We start from the raw sequence: 20,929 nt of genomic DNA, 5'->3' as shown, positions 1-20,929 counted from the left end.
TGACTATAAAAAACAGGACTGTGGAAGTAAGTAATATGAAAAAAATGAGATAATTAAAAAAATGAGGTGGGAGCCAAGAGAGGAAGAAAGAGAAAGTAAGACGTATGGATAAATATATTCTTATATTTATGGTAAAGAAAATTGTGTAGCTGCATACCTAAGAAGATGTATTCCGATTGTGTACAAAACATTTTTGTTTTTTTTTTTTTTTGCATGTACCATTGCTGTTAATTTAGGAACCACTATTTATTTATTTATTTTTTTAGTGTAATGGCCACTGTTCTTGCGTCAATGTGGAAGTTCTGAAATCTAAATAATGTCGAATATAAAACTGCTATATACCCTATAAACTAGGGTATATAACCTAGGGACTAGAGAGATATGTCTTGGGTAATTAGTTGGTGACAGCCATGGGAAGAAAGAAAGAATTACCTTATGAACAGGGACATTTCATTTTACCCAAAGAAGGTAGACCACGAGAATGTAACGTCTTAGAGGTGCACATTACATCACCTTAGGTTGTCAAGGTCCCCTTCTACTTTAGTCTGTTTCCTCACCCCTCCAATCCTAGCCTCCCACGTCTATCCATGTTGGATAACACTTTAACCACTTCTCTTTCATCTTTCCTGTCTTGGTCTAATTTGCCGCACCCCATTTTGGGTTCCATTCTATCCTTTTTGCCAAAATGTATCTTTCTACTGCCCCTTTTTAATCTACATATTATCATTTCTATAAAGTTTGGGACTCTTAACACTAAGCTTAAAAAACCTTGCCATTTATCAACTACTAGTAGTATTTATAGGCCTCTTTGTATATCAGTTTGTTTGCCCCTTGAAAACTTGTGGCTGCTATAAGTATTGTAGTGAGGTGCTTCCTCATCTTGTCGTGTGTGTGAGAGAGTTAGAGAATGGGAAATTGCCAAGCCGTTGACACTGCAACTCTAGTGATTCAGCAACCCAATGGGAAAGTAGAAAGGTTGTATTGGCCTGTGAGTGCTAGTGAAGTGATGAAGACCAACCCTGATCACTATGTTGCTCTTCTTATCTCCACCACATTGTGCTCATCCAAGGACAATGAAAATTGCTCGAGTAAGAGTGACAATACCACCAACCCTGTTCGCCTTACCCGCATCAAGCTTCTCAAACCAACTGATACCCTTATGCTTGGCCAAGTTTATAGACTAATCTCAGCTCAAGGTTAGTTGCAACTTTCAGCTTGAGTTTTGACCCTTTGTTTTTTCTCTTTTATGTTGTTGTTTCATCTTAAAATGTTTTATATGCTTTATACCAAATTTGAACCTTTATGTGCTGCTTTTTTTCCAGAGGTTATGAAGGGTCTTTGGGAAAAGAAACAAGCAAAGATGAAGAGAAACTTGTCGGAATCAGCACAAAAGCCAAATCTGATGAAGGAAAGGACAGACAAATCAACAAGGAGGTCCGAGCCGGAGGACAACCAGGTAAATCTCAATCAAAGTTTGGTTTATACTGTTTCTACTTCCCTAGTTGTTTATGATGATCAAATCTTCAAGAACATGACCAGCTTGAGTAGAGTGGTGCCTGATGTAATATTTCTGCCTATTGTCAACCATTATTTCATCAAGCAATATCTTTTTTATGAGTAGTAAATAATTGTTGGAGTATTTCTTAAAAGGGTTGGTTTTGCATATTGATTTAGATGTATTTCTAATTCTAGTAACTAATCAAAGCTTTACTAGTTTGTTTGGGAACTTGATACTTCATGATTTTCAGGTTTCTTGATCCATTTACTCTCTACTAGCTAGTGGGTTAGACTTGTATTTAATTAAGAAAATTTACATGAACCAAGGAAGTATTAGATTTTTAAAGTTTAATTACAAGGAATTAGATTAGTGAATTTTATTCAAGAAGAGAATTTAAAGAGGGAGAGAGAGTTTTGTTTAAAGCTAATATTGTATGTGCCATTTGGTGCTTTCACCTATGTGATTCTAAATTTTTAATCATCATTTTCAGGAAACCAAAGCTGAAAGACACGGGTCAAGGACAGCATCAACTAATAATGCTTCTAGTGCCACAGCTAAGTCAAGAACATGGCAACCCTCTTTACAAAGCATCTCAGAGGCAGCCAGCTGATCTGTGTTTTCAATCTTTACCACATGTGATGTGAGGGACAGAGGAGCATTGAGAGACACTCAAACCACCAAATACAAATTAATCCCGCTCCATGATTGCTTAGATCTGTGGAAATTAAAATTAAATTAAATATATAGTACATTCAGGGAAGCCAGAAAAAAAACTTAAGAGAGATGAAAACATTCCCTTCGGTTGAACAACTGGGTTCATGCATAATAATTGTGTATAGTAAAGGTTGACATATTGAACATTAATTAATGTATTCAGATATTACTTTTTAGCGAATCAGTCTTCATCATCATAAGTTCAACGTTATTCTTATGTGATTTTTTTAAATAAGTATATGGCTCATAATTCGTCGACATCAGACAGATAATTACCAAAGATCAAAATATATAGCCATAAATTGAACAAACAGAAAAAAGTAATATATTTGTGAGGACTGTTGCACAAAGGCTTAAACAAATCATGGTTACGAAAGACATTTGTAGCTATATACTTCAAGACTTAAGGGTAACTGCGAGAATATTAATTAACCTGAAAAAAATTAAACAAGTTCGCCACCACAAAACAATTAAGGGTATTCGACCCTCGTCAAAAAAAAAAAAACAATTAAGGGTATTTTTTTTTTTTTGGTTACACAATTAAGGGTAATTTTTTTAAGGACGTATAATGTTAAAGTGCTAATAATTTGCTTATTTTTTCCCAGATCCACGACCTGTTAAATATATAAAAGAAAAAAATTTGAATGAGGCAATAAAGCACGCCATACCATTAATTTGCACAAAACTTCGTCGATATAACATTTTATTTGACAAACTTTCTGATCTATTTACTCCACCAAAGGCAGTATGAGTGGATGATATATTCCATATTATTACGAGTGTAGTAATTTGTAGGTGGCGAAATCTATACATAAACTGATACAATTTCTATACAAGAATTTGCGCTTATGTGTAGATAAATAGTGTAAAAGAAATATTTTAAGAATATTGATGTACAGTTATTGTTACTGTTTTCTTCGGTTGAAGCTTAACCTTAACTCTCACATTCAATAAACCAAAAAACTACACAAAGCAAATAAAAAAAATACATTATATTTGAACAGTATCATTGATGTATCAAGAAATAGTTCAGATGGGGCAAGAGCTTGGTTGTGTCCAACCACTTGTGTATTTTTAAAATTATAAGAATAACCCTTAATCAGTGTGAAGAAAACTAGTAGTAGTAAGATAAACAATGTGTGGAGTCCAAATGAAAAGTAAAAGGAGTGACGAGAAGGAAGGATGTGACACAACACAAGGTTTACTTTAAAATACTTGCAATCAATGTGCCTGTGCAGTTCATCACTTTAGACATCCATGACACCCCAGGGATATTTTTTGTTGCATTAAGAAGCAGAAGAATTTTTTTTCTTTTTCCCATGGCCCATTGCATTATTCCTACCAATACTTTCTCTCCGTCTAATGCTAGTAATAAAGCAAAAGACACCCTTTATTTTTGCTTTGTCTTTTTTTAATTGTTTTCTTTCCCTGGCTTAAAGATATTGCATCAACTCATATTAAAAAAAAAAAACAAGAAAGAAAGAACTATAGAATAGGACAATTGCAACCAGCTCACCACTCGTGCACTTCCTACGCATGAAATTAGTTGCACTGCACGAGGGGTCTCAAGATTCCATCATAGACTACATAGAATTCCTTCCACACACGGCCCACCAATATTTGGCTTCTTTAACTTTTCTTCCCCCAAAGTGCTTTTCTTAGTGTTTAAAAAATCCATAACATCAGCCACACTGCATTCTTTCTTGCTTTTTGTTTGTCTATTATTATTTCCTTTTTTTTTCACTTTATTTTCTCTCTATATGATGAACAATCATGGAGGATACGCATAGATATTCGAGCAAAACGTGCCTTTTCTCTTTCCAGATTGCAGTTATATGTGTTTGGGTCTTTAGTTTGTATCATCTCTTTCACAGAACAGTTCCACAAGAATACTAGCGAGAGAGGCATGTATGCAGTGATATACATACCCTGAAAAAGAGGAAGTGGATGTCTATTTTGTCTCTTTTTTTATTTTTTAAAATTATGGGTTCCTAAGAGATGATAATTTTTGTTGGAAGCAAATTCAACCAAACATTGCTTGGTCTGAAAGTGTACATGTACAGAAAGAGACCAATCATATTTGGACAGCAGAAACTAACAGCTAGTAAACAAATTAAGAAACCGCCTTCAAAGTTTGACTGATAATGTATGATTTTTTAGATTTTTTTTCTCTCCAAGTGACATGTACCCCTTCGCAAAACGTTTAGGTGATGACTGATGATTGATGAAGTTAACTTGCATGCCATTCATTGTTAAATCCTTTTCCCGGTCTGCACCAATGAATCAAATAAATGAGAAAAGTGTTTATGATCTTTTTCTTGGGAAACAAATCCCACATACGCAGGGCAACTAGAGTGGTTGCGGATTACTCGGCCATAAACATGTTTACAACTCACGTACACTCAAAACTGTATTAGCTATATATGCGTACAAAGTCCAAATCTTGTAAATCTTAAAATGAAAACCTGGACATTTGCCGAGGACTAAATTTGATTCTAGAAATGAAAAATAACATACATGAAGTTTATATTTTGAATAAAAAATAAAGCATAATAAAGATGCACCAATATTTTTTTTCCTCTTTAAAAAACAATCCTATTTGAGATACTATTAGATATAAATATGGTCATCTCTATAGTAAGAAATTTATAACTTAATTAGTTGTGTTGGGAGAAGCTAATTCCTTATACTAGATTTAACTTTAGTTAATATATCCATCAATATATAGTTTATTAGAATAATACCAAGATACATATTAATTACTTCTCAATTCTAAACAACCAAAAAAAAATCATAAAATTAAATATCTTGTTACAAGCTTGCCTCACAAATATTGTAACAAACATAACAAAACAAACTAGAATTTGGTACTGTAACAGTCTAATTGATGCCTAACTAGATTCCTCAGCTGGAGTTGTATCAGTATTGCCATTACTCGGATCCGGATGTTGTGTTGTGTTCTCAGTGTGTTGTGTTATTGTGATCTCAGTGATGACTTGGACATTTTCATGCTTGTCTAATTGACTGAAGTTGCCCTTCTGCTTGAAGAGCTGAGTATGGTGGTGTCTACAATAAAGACGATGTTCATGGGCAATATAATTTGATGGGCTTATTACACAACCTCCATGGGTGCACCTAAAACAAGACTTGTGGTAAGATTTACCATCAACAGCCACCTGAAAAAAAGAACTGCGCCATCAGTCAAATAGAGACAGTTGGAGGCCAACAACATGATATATATGATCTAGGATAATTAATGGTCTTAGTAGATCTAATGTGGTTTTAAGTGTTTACACTAGGTTTTTCATTTTGTTGTTTATTGACACGCTTTTATTTGAATTGGCATATCTAGGACTAGGGGTACCATTGATCTGTTTTCATTTATGATTGATTCGTTTTCACTAGCTGTTACAAAAATAATATCATATTGTTTATAATTTATTTTGCTTTTGTGATTTTGTTTAGCATTTCCTTTACAAAACCATGAAAATAATAAATAAGTAAAAATAGTGTGATATTTATGTATTTGTTCATACATTATTCGTCGTGAATGTTCATATTTGGAATTTTTGACAAGTTTTATATTGGTTGTGGAGAACCAAATTAACGCAATTGTCCTTCTTTACCCGAGCTTAGAACTAATGATGAGATCATAAGCAAAGTTAGTGAAAAGCTGCAAATTAAGAAGAAAAAAACACTAAAATTTGCAATGCAAGTTATCTAGACCCATTGGACAATTTCCGCTACTGTGGACTGTGTTATTTTTGCTGTTATTTCTGGGTCTTCAATTCTTTTATTTACCCCTTTTTCAAATACTTATACACTTATACTAACTTGGTATTAGACTTCAGAAAATAGGAGGCCAATGGCAAATTTGACTCGAATTTTTACTTAAGCTGAGGTTCCTATGGTTTCAAGCCATCGTTTACTCCATAGGCTCTCTGTATCATGATTTTATATTTCTGTTTCTAGTTCTACTTCTATGTTTAATAATATTAAGCTAATAATCTTGTATCTCCATCCATGTGTTAATTAAAGGTCTAAAATTATACCAAAGAATACAAGGAGCCTTGGTCTAATCTAAATAGTATCTTTCAAAGTGAATTTGCTTTAAGGTAAGCGCTAAGAATGTATCTGCTATTAATTTAATTCAAGTGTATCATGATATTAATCTATTAAAATTTAAGGTAGATAGATTCTTAATGGTTTCGGATAAAAAAAATAATTTAATTGTTCGTTTTAAAGACACTTATTCTAGAAAAGCATTTTTCAATGGGAAGATTCAAAATTACTAACAAGATGAGAACTAACAACACACTATCTAATATCTATGATCTATCATAGTAATTATATACCTTTTCAATTGGGTACACTGTTTTCTTGCAACCAACACACTTTTCTTGTGTTCCAGAGAATAATCTTGAAACCTTGTTGGTTTGGACCTGTAGAATTCCCAAGAGACAATATAAAAGGAAATAAATTAAAAAGACAAGTGGCAATTACCTTTACAAACACTAATTATAAATCCGGACTCCTAAGGATGAAAAAGAAATACTTTGTGTGTATTAAGAATGTGTAAAAACCTGATCAGCAGATCTTTCCACTCTAACACTTCTTGGAACACCTACAAGCATGAATACAAGTTGCCAGTATTTTATTGTTAGAAATAAAAAAAAGTATTTATGGTACTTAAGAAACAAACTATATAGCATTAATTCACCTTCAAAACTTTTGTCCAAGCTGCCAGTCATCTTAAACAGTTGATGGAAATGAGGCTTACAGTATAGGACACCCTCAAAGGAACAATAATTACTCAGCTGCAGGGATGCACGAGGAAAAGATGATTAAGAATTTATGCACAATATTTTTTTCTATTTCAAAATTCTGGTAGTAGAAATTGTTTCCTCTGTCTCAAATTATTTATCTTTTAAGATAATATATACATTTAAAAGAACTATTAACTACTTCGAAAAAATATATTTTATTAAAATGTCCTCATTATAAAACATTATATTATAGTTGTGAATTAATTAACATTTAGGACCAACAATATTCAATGAGAAAAATACTGTTGAAAAATAATTAATATTTTTTTTTCTAAAATACTGTAATAAATATTTTAAGAAAAAACAAAATTCCCAAACAAATAACGGAGTAGAAAGTCGTCACAAACTTTAATCCATACAGCAAGTCAGTGGCTCATGTGATTGGCTTACAGTTACAGATTCAAAGTTGAAAAAGAAAAAAAAAAAAACTACTAAAATTTATTTAGTCAGCTGAACACCCATCTAAATGAATAAATGTAATGTGCATCGCAAGCTCAGACATCGCTGAACAAGATAGCAGTTAGATAAATGGTATGCTTTCAGATCCAGATATGAATTCTTTATATTTTTTAGGGTAATATGAATTCTTAAATTACAATAAGTATAATGTGAAAATTATAGAAAAATACAAAAATAATCATAAATAACGCATCTGAGAGTAGTTTCTTATAGTTAAGTGCATACTACCATTTACTACCGTTACTGCTATTTATGGCAAAGTTGACAAAACAAAGGAAAATGCATCCGGATGGAAATGCATGATCATATCTTTTGAGAAAATTAAGTTTTTCCTGCATGGTCATGCCTAAAGACGGAAATGCATGATCATATGGGACAAGAAATTGGGCTCTTAAAAAATTTCGAAATGCAAAGCAGTGAAGAATGACATCTGGAGAAGAGTGTTAAGCACTCTTTGAAAGGAAGTACAAATAGGAGCTAAGTAATTGATCTGAACTTATGTCAACAAGAATGTCCTTTATTCTACATTTATGATAAGAATTTGCCACATGGATTCATTTGGTCTCTTCCCTACTCAGGGACACATTCTTCATATTCAGTCTCTCTATTCTCTACCTGTTATTGACGACACTGGATCTTCCTTCCTCACTAACATCCAATAGATATCATATCATCATTTCTGGTCTGGTCTATCTTAATCCTTAATTCTATGACTACATTGCTCCTTTTTCCTATCTGACTCAAGTCACGTTGTATGATTATTACTAGAAACAGAATAAATATTCTAGCAGGTCTTCTTTAGCAAAATATCCTCATAAAGCTCAACATGCACGGAAGCATAAACTAAAAGCATCATCAATCCAAAAGAAGAAAATAAAAGAACCGATCGAGTGACTAATCTAAGAGTGAAAGCTCATATGAAGCATTGATCCAAGCAAAGAAAACTCAATTTAAATTTTAAGAGCATGATCCTACTCCTATGTTTTTTTGGTCTCACCTTGAGGGTGCCCTTGCAGTGGTGACATCTGAAGCAAGATTTGTGGTACACCTTGTTGTCAGCAGTGAGCTGTTCCACCCAATACACTTTCTTTTCACATGCTGTGCACTTCTGGGTAGTGCCTGCAAATGATGCCATCTCAAAATCCCACTTGGAGAATTGAATAGAGGTTGAAGACTTTCTTTCTTCCTTGTATTTTTTTCTTTCTCCAAAATTCTGTGATGGGTAAATTTGGAAATTGGGTCGCGATCATGTTCAATTGTCCATTGGTCTATATTAAAAGACTTGAACAAAAGACAAATAATAACAATGTTAGCTGTATGTATTCATAATGGCCGGTTTGATGATTTGATTTGGGGCTAGCTGATGCGGCTTTGGGCCACCCATGGCACTGGCAGAGCCTCTGCTGAAATGACCATTCTACCATCAACTAAGACAGATATATATGTATGTACTATGCACATTTTTTTTTTATCTGCACCAAGATATTTCTCGACTGATAGGCGAAGATTAATTCTTTTTAAAACATAGAAAACATTCAAATTGGTTTTATCTCTTTTAGCAAAAAAATTTCTATACGTACGATTAGAAAATTAAACTTCTATCACTATACTTAAGAAATCAAGCTTAGCTATTGGACCTTGTCTTGTATGTACCATGTACATGTCTTTATCATTCAATGTTATGTCATGTTATTCAGGTGGATTGACATTTTTATCTGATGGCAGAGAGCTGATGTGGCTTTCATTCTAGTTTCTGCATAGATTCAAACTAACTAAATTGGGTGATGAGAATTACCTTGGATACTTACCAATCAACAGTAAAAATAATTAACTTTTTTAGTTCAAATTGCAAATGATTTTTTTTTTATATCTAACTTTAAATTAAACACTGAAAACATAAGTGAATAATCTCAATGGCATTTGTTTTCCAGTTGTGTATGCAGAAAAGTAAAATAATAAAATAGTGACTTGAGAAGGGTATTTATCAAAATTTCTGTTGGCTTTTAAAAATCTAATTTGTAAAAAAGTTGATTGGCCGAAAGATCTGACTTTTTTTTTAAGTAAAAAAGGTTGGGTGCATGAACAATTCAAGAATTCAAAGTAAATGACTCTGACCCATCATTTTAATTGAGAGTAATGTAATCAAATACTAGGGGTACCCTCTCTCCCTTTTATCTCGTTTGGCGTTTGTACAAATAATTCTTTTTGAGCATTGTTTTTTTTTTATCTTATTTTTCTTCAAACTTTTTATTACCCACTATTGCTGCAAGCATAGGTGCCTAAATCTTTTTTTTTTTTACTGAGGTGCCTAAATCTTTTAAACGTCATTAAATAAACACTTTTAAATTGTTGAAAAAAATACTTTTGTTTTTCTAGCATGTTAAGGTCAATTGTAAGAAATATATGTGCCTAAATCTTAATTAAAACAAATATAAGAAATTAGGTGTATTTGAATAAATTTGAAAAACTCTTTTTATGATTAATTTTCATTTAATTTTAGAAGCTACTCTTTCTAGTGTTCAAGAAAATAATTAAAGTTATTTTTATGTATTTTTTAAAGAATTTATTTAATTTTTGTAAAAAAAAAAAGTTTAAACATTTTTAAAAAAAAGGTGCCTTAATTAATGTGATTGTCAAATATTTTAATGTTTGAATTAATTTATTTTGAAGTTTAAAAAAACTTTTTTTTATAGTTTTAAGGAAGTTCTTTTTAGCAAAGAAAATAATTATATTTTAACTTCATTTGAGCCTCGATCTCGTACCATCATCATCTTGATAGACTTTATTTTTGAAATCACACATGAACTTCTTTTTTATAAACCACACATGAACTTATTTGAGAGTCTCGTACTATCATTATCATATATCTAGATAAAGACTAGTAAATAAAATCTATACACCTGCAAATTATCAACTGCAGCTTGCTTAAACTTTAACGAATATTTTGAAAGTTACTAAAAGTAGAGTTAAGAAAAATTAAACATACGAAAATTGAAGGTTCCTAATGTTTAAATATATGTGATATGATACATAAACATGATAGATAATCATATACCTTATAAAGAACACCCGTAAGAATATTTTTTTTGTTAATGGAGAGAATGAATTATTGCAAGCATATATTCTTGTACTTGTTCAAACTTCTTGTGACTTTAATGATGTTGACAATTCATGTAAACTGTACTAACTACGAAGCCAGATTGGTTGAACTAAGCAGCTAAGGTATTTTGCATGCTGTAATATAAACAAATACCACTACTTTAGCAAATAATACATTTATTGATCATGACTTTTGAAACCTGGCAACCACACTATAAAATGCACGTGGCAGCATCTGCTAGTGTATAGGCGCCAACATGGACACTTGGACAGATGGGAGAATCAATTTTTTAATATAAAAAATATATATTAGATATTTTTAAATTATTTAATTTAATTTGAAAATTTATAATGTTTTAAATAAAAATAATTATATATTTTAATTTCTTTTAAGTTTGTTATGATAAATATAAGATAGTGCTTTGAGTGTTTTTTTTATTTTTTGAAAATAATTTTTATTTTTAAAATTATACTTATCGATATCATTTTTTATAAACTAACAGTGTAAAATTCTTATACTTACAGTATATGAAAATAACACTCCTACTGTTTTATTGTATAAAAAGACATCATATTATTGATTTTCAAAGCCATGGAATTTATTTATTTTTTAAAATCGCATTGTTTGTTTAGAACTCCATTCAATATCTTCGTTTCATTTTTACTTGAAGAAGTTACAAGCAAATCCTATAGGGTCCAGGGGGTGTATCTAAAATATGTAACCCAAGATCCTGTATGAGCTAAATGAGCCAAGTAATCGCCACATTTGTTTCTCTATACACATGATATTCTAACCTCCAATTCCTTACTCCAATTCCATGCCATTTCATGATTTTTTTTCTTATATCAATAGAAATCGAAGATATGATAGAAAAGTTTATAATATCTCATGTATTATGTTCAACAACCAATTGAATTATCCTTGGTACTTCATTTCATGATATTAACAAACTAAAAAAAATCTCTCGGTGTAGGAAAACTTGAAAAAAATCCAAACTTATTCCCCCGCATAAATCAAAAATTACATGCTGGGAAGTCATTTTCCAAAAAACCAACTTCCAGACATAATTAAAAAAAAAAAAAGCCATCGATTTCCTAATAAAAAAAGAAACATTTTGAGCATTTAAAATTTTATCGGTATAAAATAACAAAGAAATTGGTCATTCGTGGTGCATAGTAATGTATTATAAACTTATCCTTATTCATGATTGCCCTCCCAATAATTGCAGATTGACTGAAAATAAAGTAATAACTTTCATATGAGGCGCGTCAGTGACTGTGAGGCTGGATAATCATAGATAAGAGCTTAATTAGATTTTATGAATATATCACCGGCCCATTTTATTATGAAAGAGCCACGTAAACATCCTCATTGTTCCATTCTAAACAATCCCAGGCTTTATGATTAACTGAGATACTAAAGATCTTTGCCAGCACCAGGTAACGATTCCAATCAACATGATTATCAAACTCAAACATTTAGACAAAGCTTGATTCTATTTCTAGAATTTTGTATTTAACTGTTCAAAAACCATTCCGACTCCTCTATCTCTTAACTGAAGCCCCTCAAATAATTATATGACAAAAATGATAAAATTATGAACACTTTTCACATTTGAAATTGTCCCCACCAGCCATATTTGACAAAAAGCCCAACCCTATAACACCAAAATGAAAACACCCCAACAAACCTCGCCCCTCGATATTTGTCTCCGAGACCATTCAACGAAGCTACTATCACACATAATTTGTCATTCTGTGCACCCTTCTCGTCTATTCATTTTCGTGAGGTACCATCCCATAAAAACAAACCACTGGGTTTAATATCCACGATTATAGTGAAAATAAAAACCTTTTCCTTCTGAACCTAACACACTGATACTTGCAAAGCCTCCAAAATCTCATGAATTGTATTTCCTTTTGCCGAAACATCATTTTATTTCATCCCAACCAAATCACTCAGATCCATGCACCGCTGTGTACCAAATTGCATCCCCCTTTATTAGTTATATTTGATAAGACATTTTAATTAATTTTTAATTTTTTTTAATTAGTTATATTTGATAAGACATTTTAATTAATTTTTAATTTTTTTTACTAGTTTAAGGTATTCAAGTTTTCTTTAGTAATTTTTTTGCATAATTTGAAATACTTTTAATATTTTTTTCATTTTTATCTTTAATACATTTATTAAATTTTCTGATTATCTTTTTAAAATAAATAATAAATTTATTGTTTTTATGTCATTTTATATTTTTTAATTACTTCAATAGCTAGTTTTACCAAAAACTTATAATTTAATAAGTTAATTTTTTAACTTTTAGCTAACTTTTTAAGTAATTTTTTTAAACAACTTTTATCTTTGTTTAACACCCTTGAAACTTAAAATTGATGCCTATGATCCTTCAAATTATTCTGCAATTCAGCCCCAGGAATAGCTTGTAGAGTAGGGTGACATATTCTTCCATAGCTCATATCAGTTTCTCTTTTTCCAAGTAAAATGAAGTTCTTTATCCTCAAACAAAGAGATTGGTAAACAAATAAAAAAAAATTCACTTTATTAAACAAGTTCATTTTACTGCATGTTTGGATCTGCATCTAAAATCAATTGATCCACATCTGGAGATAGTAGCTTCTGTGTTTTTGTTATTTGATCCAACTATTAGACTACTGGATTAAAACAAAATTAAAGGGTGAGTACATTTACTGTCGTATGTATTGAACATCCAAACATCTGATCAAGTTTTAACCTTGAAGCAGCATTCTCAGGGGGAAAACTGATTTTATTGGACAAAACATGCTTACAAAAATATGATTTAGAATAAAGGTCAATGGATCTTGAAATTACAAAGCATCTGCCATCAACCAGAAATCCTCTCCTGACTGTAAAATACAAGTATTTACATCCTAATAACAAAAGGATAGAGCAATTCTATGATATCTAGCAAGCTATAAGAACAAATGCATAGATGTATTTACAACTAAGAGAAACCATAACTTATCTCTATAAAGGAACAGAATATTTTTTTGGCTGCATTCATGGGCACAATGTACAATAGTAACTGAAACTTCATGTTCTTCACAACCTTACCTGTATTTGATTTCCTCGTTTCCTAACCATGAACCATTTTAGGACATTGCATACCTTTCTCCATCTCCTCTGTGCACCACCATTGGCCGTAGGACGTGCCAGCCTGAAGCTATCAATAGCACCCTGTAAATCTGCTTGAACGTGAGATTGAAGATCAGTGTCAAAAAATTGCAGATGATCTTCATCACTAAAAGCATGAGCCATTGAATCAGTGTCACAGATCAAAGAGTTGGAAACTTGGACTGGAAAGCTGAGGGTCTGATCATATCTAAAGCCCATGCTGTCAAAATTAGGCAAGCAATAGTCATCCAAGCTACTAGTTCCACCAACAGAATAAATGGATGACATGATATCTGGGGAAGAGGCACTTGCAGGCGGATAATTGAATCCTCCAGTCTTTTGGGGAGCCAAAATGGCACTTGATCCCTCAGTCTTGGGAGAGCTTGGGGAGTAGAGTACATTAGTTAAGTGTGAAGACCCATCCATGAGAGAGTCTTCATCTTCAAAAGTTGTGTATTTCTCCCCTTGTCTTAATGCAGCAGTAACTGAGTTTTGAGCATCAGCCTGATGGTGGAAAATCATATTGCTAATTATTAAAGAGAAGAGAAGGAAGGAAAGAGTAAGGAAAGTAATAGGTGATGAGGGATAAATGCCTTTTCAGTTTCAGTCAGCTTTTCTACTGTGACATACTCGCATTCAGAAAGCAGTCCTGTCACTTGTCCCACAGCATTGAAGACCACACCAGGTTCTTGAGAATTAGAAGGGAAGTACACGTGCCTCGTTGTATCAAGTACACAAGTTCGAGCATGCTCCACAGTTACTTCCCACATCTTTGCAGACATACCAGTGCCCAGTATCTGCACATTTCCAAGCAATGAATTTATTCATTTGCCCAAGAGAAAGGTAGTACTTAGCTATTTCTAGACATTATTAGAATGTTTATCATTCAGAACTTTGATTAATCACAGGAGTGATATAAATTTATACGAGGATGAGAATAAGATCGTATATGTTTTATATAATGATTCTCCCATAGAGCCTAATCATGCCAGTAACACGAACAATATGGGATGTCCTAATCAATGTATAAATCTATTACCTAGGAGGTGTCTGACTTGATAATGACAAAGCTAATCTAAATGCCTAGACAGTTGACACAAACAGTGAACTAAACTGTCCCAATGAAAGTTTTTACTAAAATCCTTCAAATGACAATTTATCAGAACAATTTGCAAGTAAAAGAAACTCTAAATTATTACACTGCGCAGCTTTGCTGGATCCAGATTGAGAAGTGTGAGAAACTCTCTAACAGTAAGGATCTTTTCCCGACTCAAGCGCTTGTGGAAAGCTCCATCCTTGCCTATTTTTTCCAATCTCCAAACTTCATCAGACAGACTAGGAGGATGGTGCTTCTTGTACACTGCAGCCAAAAATAGACATTCAAACTAAGTTCAAATCCCTCTCTTGTTTTGACAAGTGACTTGAAAAGCTCAAATATGTTCTATTATATAAATTTACTGTGATATAGGGACTCAGTTTTTTACACGTTCAATTCTTTTCAAAAAACAAAATACAGAATGCAAGTTAAATAATTAATTTATTTACACCAAAAGAAAATCACATGGATATGGAATAAAAAATAAAATAAATCAAGACTAGTAAACAGCATGCATGTATCCTGGATTTTGTTACTATCTTATCCACATAGAAAGATGTTATGCAAACCCATCACATTCATGTAAATTGCATGTATTTTGTGCTGTTCAACATTTCATCATTCTTTTTATTTCATATCATAAACAACATCAGCCGTTTAGGGTTCAAAATTAGTCTAAAAGTAAATTTTGATAGCATATGAAACATTAGCTTGATACATCTAAGCAGATAAGGGTTATATATATATATATATACACTCACATTCTCCTCTGTGATCCCTGACAATGAATGATTCTGTCTTTGCTTCTCTTATTCCAACACCATCAAAGTTGTCCACAACTCTTGCTCCAAGTCTGAACCTACGGCTCCTTGTCCAGCTTGAATTATCTGTATATGAAATTTCACCCACCATACCAATCCCATCTTTAAGATATAAAATTACATCTCCTGTAAGAAGAGGCTTTTTTCCTTCCCTCTCTCTCACAATATTGCTCTTGAACTCTTCAGGCATCCAAGTTTCACTTTCCTCTTCAAAATCACCCTCAAGGACTACAATTTCCACCTTAGCTGACGATTCAGGTCCTGTACTAACAACCTTCCCTGTTAGGGCATCAACTAAACTTATTCTTAAGTTGGAGCCATCCTCTCCTTCAATTCGAGCTCCTGTAAAGACAGGAAGACAAATGCTGTTTTCAAACTGCAGCTGCAAATTTCTTAATTCAGTAGTATGAAACTCCTTTCCACAGGTCCTGAAAACAAGTGAAAAGGATGCATCAGAAACAACTAGAGTCAAGCTAAACAATTTCAAATCATTCAGCTAAAACTTGTTTTCCCAATCCATTCCCTTCGCTCAATACCATGTCCAAGGCACTGGAATTTAAATAATCAGCAGGAGATTATTTCTTACTGTTTCATGCTGGTTAAATGCCTCTTTAGGGCGGCTTCAACTTCTTCCTTAACCTGTAAACAGGTCACATATGATTGGTATCTGATATCAATTATCAATAAAAGTGGAACTAACACTTACAGGACCAAAATTCAAATTTCAGTTCAAAAATCACACATCCACTTCTTTATAAAACTAATGACCTAGAAAGGGAAATAAATTTTGCAGCATTACTGGACTTACCACTCATAGCACAATATGAACACAACTTGATGTTGTTGGTTCATTTATCTCACAAATATCACAAAATAATAAGGTGCAGGATTAAATTATGAAATGCATAACCTAAAACTAGTCTTTTGTTCATGTAACTCGGCATATATGATTTCCATATACAAGATAATGGAAGCATAAAACCCATTTTTGGTAAGTCCTCCAGGAACAAATTCAGGCATGAACTGTTCCAGTCAAAGCCCAAAAAGAAAGGTTGGCAACTTAGGAGACAAGGGTGCGAGAACAAATTCAAGCGTTTTCTTTCCCTTCATTTTTCCTTGTTTATCATTTTATTTATAGACAAATCTAGGAAACTAGGTGAGTAGCTCACTTTTATCAAATTAAATATTTTTAAACTTGTTCCAGTGCATCTAATAGTTGAAGCCCAATGATAGGTTTTTAAACAAGTCATGAAATAGGTCTAAAGTAAATCCTTTGTTTGTAAGTCTTCTGTGACACGACATGCTCAAAATCCAATACAGAAGTAGTATATGTGACTGCATGAGGAATAACTAACATGCAGATGTTTTATATGGACAAAGGATTAGTTAGAAAGCCGTCTGCAGTTGTCTGCAAGGTGGAAATGGTACCTGGAGTTAGGCAAAAACAATAGGCACCATAAACTGGATGCAACACAAGTTATCTGCAGCCTGCAAAGCATGGCGGTAACTCACGAGCAACACTTAAATTTTCTAACTAAACGAATTCAATTATTCTAAGATGCACAATCATGTCCACAAAGAATCAACAAACCACAAGAGTAATAAACAGTATCATATCTCCATGAAATGGCATAAACAGAAAAGAAAATTGAATAACAGAAATACAAATGCAACTAATTCATTATGTAAAGATAGGGGAAATTCATACCACTTTACGAACCAAGGGCTCTAGAATTGGCTCCAGCAAATGCCCGAGTGCTTGTAACTTCATCACGTCACGCACCACACTACACGTTATTCATTACAATCAAAGTCAAATGCCAAAACAAAAAAAAAAAAAACTCCACAGTTCTGTTAATCAATTATATAGTACATAGCGACATTTAGTGTGTGTTTGATTTGTCATTTCCATTCACTATTGGAATGACTCCAATTTTTCTTTAGCAACACATAAATTCATCCAAATCCAATGATGTTAATAGTGTACATTTCAGCTTAAACAATCAACACAAGGTTCAATTCTGTGCGGCATTTAAACAAACATGCAATTCACGCGAGGATTTTGGCGCCGACAATAAAATTAATGACATTGGATGGCAATTGAAGAAACCCCAATTGGATGAGTTTGGGAGTATGAGACGCACCTGGAGAAAGGAGGAGGCTTTCTACGCTTGTCGTCTGGAGTTTTCCCATCATCGGGGGGGCGCTTGAGCGACATGGTCTAAGGAAGAAACAGACGAAGAAAGAAAGAGAGTTCTACGCAGCGGTGGTGATGAAATCGAGCAACATGAGGTGCGAGAGAGATGGAGAGGAAGACGAAACCAAGCAGAAAGTAACATATATACTGTGTGGAGAGAAGTAAAGGGTAGAGGACAAGAAAGAGGGGTGTCTCCGTAAGGTCCAAAAATGAAATGAATAAAGCGGCGAGAGCGCTTCTTCTTCTCTCCTTCTACTTTTTGCAGTACTTGCGTGTCATGTTTCTAACCATTGTCCGAGTTTGTTTGCGTCTGGGATGCTTCTCCGCCTTGGGCTTTTCTCGTCATCTACTACCACTTTTGGATTCGGATTTTCCCCAACAGCGACAGCGCCACCATCACTGGGTGTTGAGGGGCAAGGGAAACCACGACACGGAACGAAGTGGGAGTGAGTGAAATTAAGGAAGAACATGATCTGAGGCTTAGGGAGACTCAGTGGGGTCCATGCATAAGCGCGTTCTACGACTTGGTAAAACGGGGCCCACATAACATAACACATCCCCTTCGACGCGCTTCCCGTGAGGGGATATCCATCTCTTAAGTTTTGCGTTGCGTTGGCGTAGTAGGACCTGACGCATCACCCCCTCCTTCAAACCTCATGATAACTTTTGATTTTTTTTCTTGGCTATGGTTTACCATGAGAAATACCAAAGGGTTATTCATTTTGTGTAAATAGCTTTATATTGTTTTCTACTAATACTAATTCTGGTGTAATGGATGGCATCCACTCCTTCAAAATATGTTAAGTTAAAAATATTGTGCAACAATAAAAAGCTTTTGTATTGAATGTCTGTGGAAAAACATATTCTACTTTTTTTTTTCAAAAATCACATTGTACTTTTTGTTAAATACAATTTTACTTAAGTCAAACATAATTATGTATAATAAAATTCTCTTCTCAAATATTCAACGCAATTGGATATCCATAACTTGAAATTTAAGACTATAATTTTTGTAAGCAATAAACCTTCCTTCTAAATATTTTATGTAGCTTGTAGCTTTATGTTTAGAACTTAAATTTAAAAATTACTTATTAAACCATAACATATTGATTATTAAATACGTGAATCAATTCAGAGCATTAAAGTGGTTTCTTATCTAAGTGTACACAATTAAAAAATATCTTAATGGTTATTGGTTTATTATATTTCATAATTATTTTATTTTGATATATTAAATTTTAAAATTTTCATTCTGATCTTCTGTATTTTCATAATTATTCTGATTTTTAATTTTTCGTTAAAAAAATTAATGTTCTATTAATTTTTAAATTTTAAAATGGTTTAATGTCATTTTTTATTCATTATGTTTCGAAATTGTTTCACTTTGATACATTATGTTTTAAAAGTTTTATTTTGGTTCTTTATATTTTTTTAAATGTATCATTTTAGTTATCTTTTAAACTTTTTATTAGAAATGTTAGTGTCCATCTATGTTTTAAATTTTAAAATAATTAAATTAACATGGTAACGACTAAAAACTATCATTGTATTTTTTATTTAAAAAGTTAAAAATACTAAGTAAATAAAAAAAATAGATTTGAAACTACGAACAACAATAACTTTCACTCCCATATTATTATTATTACTATTAACCATTTAATAAGATAATAATTTAATTCATCAATTATCACTATTGATTTATTATGTTTAATAATTATTTCACTTTGATACATTAAGTTTTAAAAGTTTCATTATAATTATTTATATGTTCAAAATATATCATTTCGATTCTTTTTCTAAAATTTAAAAGATAATAAAACACTAATTTTTCGAACAAAAAATTAAAAAAAGAATCAAAACCATATATTTCAAAAATATAAAAATGTCAGGAGTAAAATCTTTAAAACTTAATATACTAAAACAAAATAAGAATCATTAATATAGCGAAGGTGACATTAAACCTTAAAAAATAGAAACAAACTTAATAAATCCATCTTTCAAAAAGAAAATGCCTGCTAACGAAACACATTATTATGGCTGGTTGGTTGTTGAGTCAATCGTTGAAGTTGAAGAGCATAATAATAAGAGTGTTGTTTTATTTTGGGGTGCATGAAGCAGGAGTTTCTTTGGTAGTTGAGAAATTTTGATACAACATTTTAAAGTATGCTAGAATATTTAAGGCATGATTATTTTTTAATGTCAAGTTAAAAATTGAAAATACTAAATGCTCGAACTCTGTATATGAGTATTGCTTTGTAACTAGGTTTGGGATAAAAGTATGTCTAGAGTTTGGGTTGAAAATGATTCAGCTTCAAGAAAAAATCAATGTAGGAGAATTAAATATTCGTTAGTACATGGGTTTTGCATTTAGTTACTTGTCTGACTCCAAACTAATCTCATAGTTACAAAATTTCGTGGGAGTCTAAAATATTATTTTGTCCGTTACGTTAAAATAAGTTAAGAGTTGAGAAAAAAAATATAAAATAAAGTATTTTGTGGATGTATGTGTGACAGAGCATGATGTAAGAACAAAAACCAAAACATGAACTAATTTTATCCTTATAAATCATGTACCAATAATTAAGATTAAAATTAATATATAATTTAATTAGATTATGTTGATAAAGTAAAGGTTTTTCATAAAAAAATTTAATAAATGCTCAACATAAAAATTATTAAATTCTAAATTAATAAAATTAACTAATATTTTAAGAAAATTCTCATAAAAACAAAATTAATTAAGTAAAGGAGTTAAACAAAACAAACTGAAATTCTATTTATTTTTTTACAAATCAAACTCCAACTTTCAAGTAGGCTTATTTAAATAAATAAGTCAAGTTTAAGTGTTTTTTAAAACCAAACCTAAGTTTAAGTGTTTGGCTTAAATCGCTTCATTTACATTCCTATCTGGGTGAAAGAGAGAGAAAGAGAGTTATTTCAAAGTGTAATTTACCAAAATATTTTAAAATAAATAAGTAAATGAACTTACATTGACAAAATTTCAGCCCTATACACGTATGTATTTATTATAGTTTTGTAGTATGGGAATCTCTATGACTAAATAATTT

General features: G+C 32.0%; 3 protein-coding genes across 5 annotated transcripts; 1 reads left to right on the top strand and 2 right to left on the bottom strand.

Annotated features, from left to right (window-relative positions):
- The first annotated feature begins 826 nt into the window (after positions 1-826).
- Positions 827-2,221, top strand: LOC100500500 (uncharacterized). The gene is given in 3 exon segments (NM_001248327.2): positions 827-1,196; positions 1,323-1,456; positions 1,989-2,221. Coding segments are annotated over 3 exon segments (543 nt in total). The 5' UTR covers positions 827-907; the 3' UTR covers positions 2,109-2,221.
- Positions 2,222-4,961: 2,740 nt separating this feature from the next.
- On the bottom strand, positions 4,962-8,826 carry LOC100805084 (LIM domain-containing protein WLIM1). The gene is made up of 5 exons (XM_003525441.5): positions 8,495-8,826; positions 6,933-7,029; positions 6,796-6,836; positions 6,568-6,654; positions 4,962-5,388 (listed from the first exon to the last, which is right to left on the bottom strand). The coding sequence occupies exons 1-5, from the start codon at positions 8,630-8,632 to the stop codon at positions 5,104-5,106; spliced, it is 648 nt and encodes a 215-aa protein (XP_003525489.1). The 5' UTR covers positions 8,633-8,826; the 3' UTR covers positions 4,962-5,103.
- Positions 8,827-13,361: 4,535 nt separating this feature from the next.
- On the bottom strand, positions 13,362-18,316 carry LOC100804548 (calmodulin-binding protein 60 A). Of its 3 annotated transcripts, none has more exons than XM_041015897.1 (7): positions 17,809-18,316; positions 17,373-17,451; positions 16,251-16,303; positions 15,605-16,092; positions 14,947-15,107; positions 14,378-14,544; positions 13,362-14,251 (listed from the first exon to the last, which is right to left on the bottom strand). In XM_041015897.1, the coding sequence occupies exons 1-7, from the start codon at positions 17,880-17,882 to the stop codon at positions 14,218-14,220; spliced, it is 1,056 nt and encodes a 351-aa protein (XP_040871831.1). In that variant the 5' UTR covers positions 17,883-18,316; the 3' UTR covers positions 13,362-14,217. The 3 variants fall into 3 exon arrangements, with proteins under 3 accessions (XP_040871831.1, XP_006579554.1, XP_040871830.1); XM_006579491.4 differs by having other exon boundaries at positions 14,341-14,544; positions 17,809-18,315; XM_041015896.1 differs by lacking the exon at positions 17,809-18,316 and adding an exon at positions 17,093-17,152 and having other exon boundaries at positions 14,341-14,544; positions 17,373-17,453.
- Between the last annotated feature and the right edge of the window lie 2,613 nt (positions 18,317-20,929).

Source organism: Glycine max, chromosome 5, assembly GCF_000004515.6.
Source record: "Glycine max cultivar Williams 82 chromosome 5, Glycine_max_v4.0, whole genome shotgun sequence".
Taxonomy (NCBI): domain Eukaryota; kingdom Viridiplantae; phylum Streptophyta; class Magnoliopsida; order Fabales; family Fabaceae; genus Glycine; species Glycine max.
Note: the sequence above shows the minus strand (reverse complement) of the source record. Positions and strands in the feature narration are given on the sequence as shown.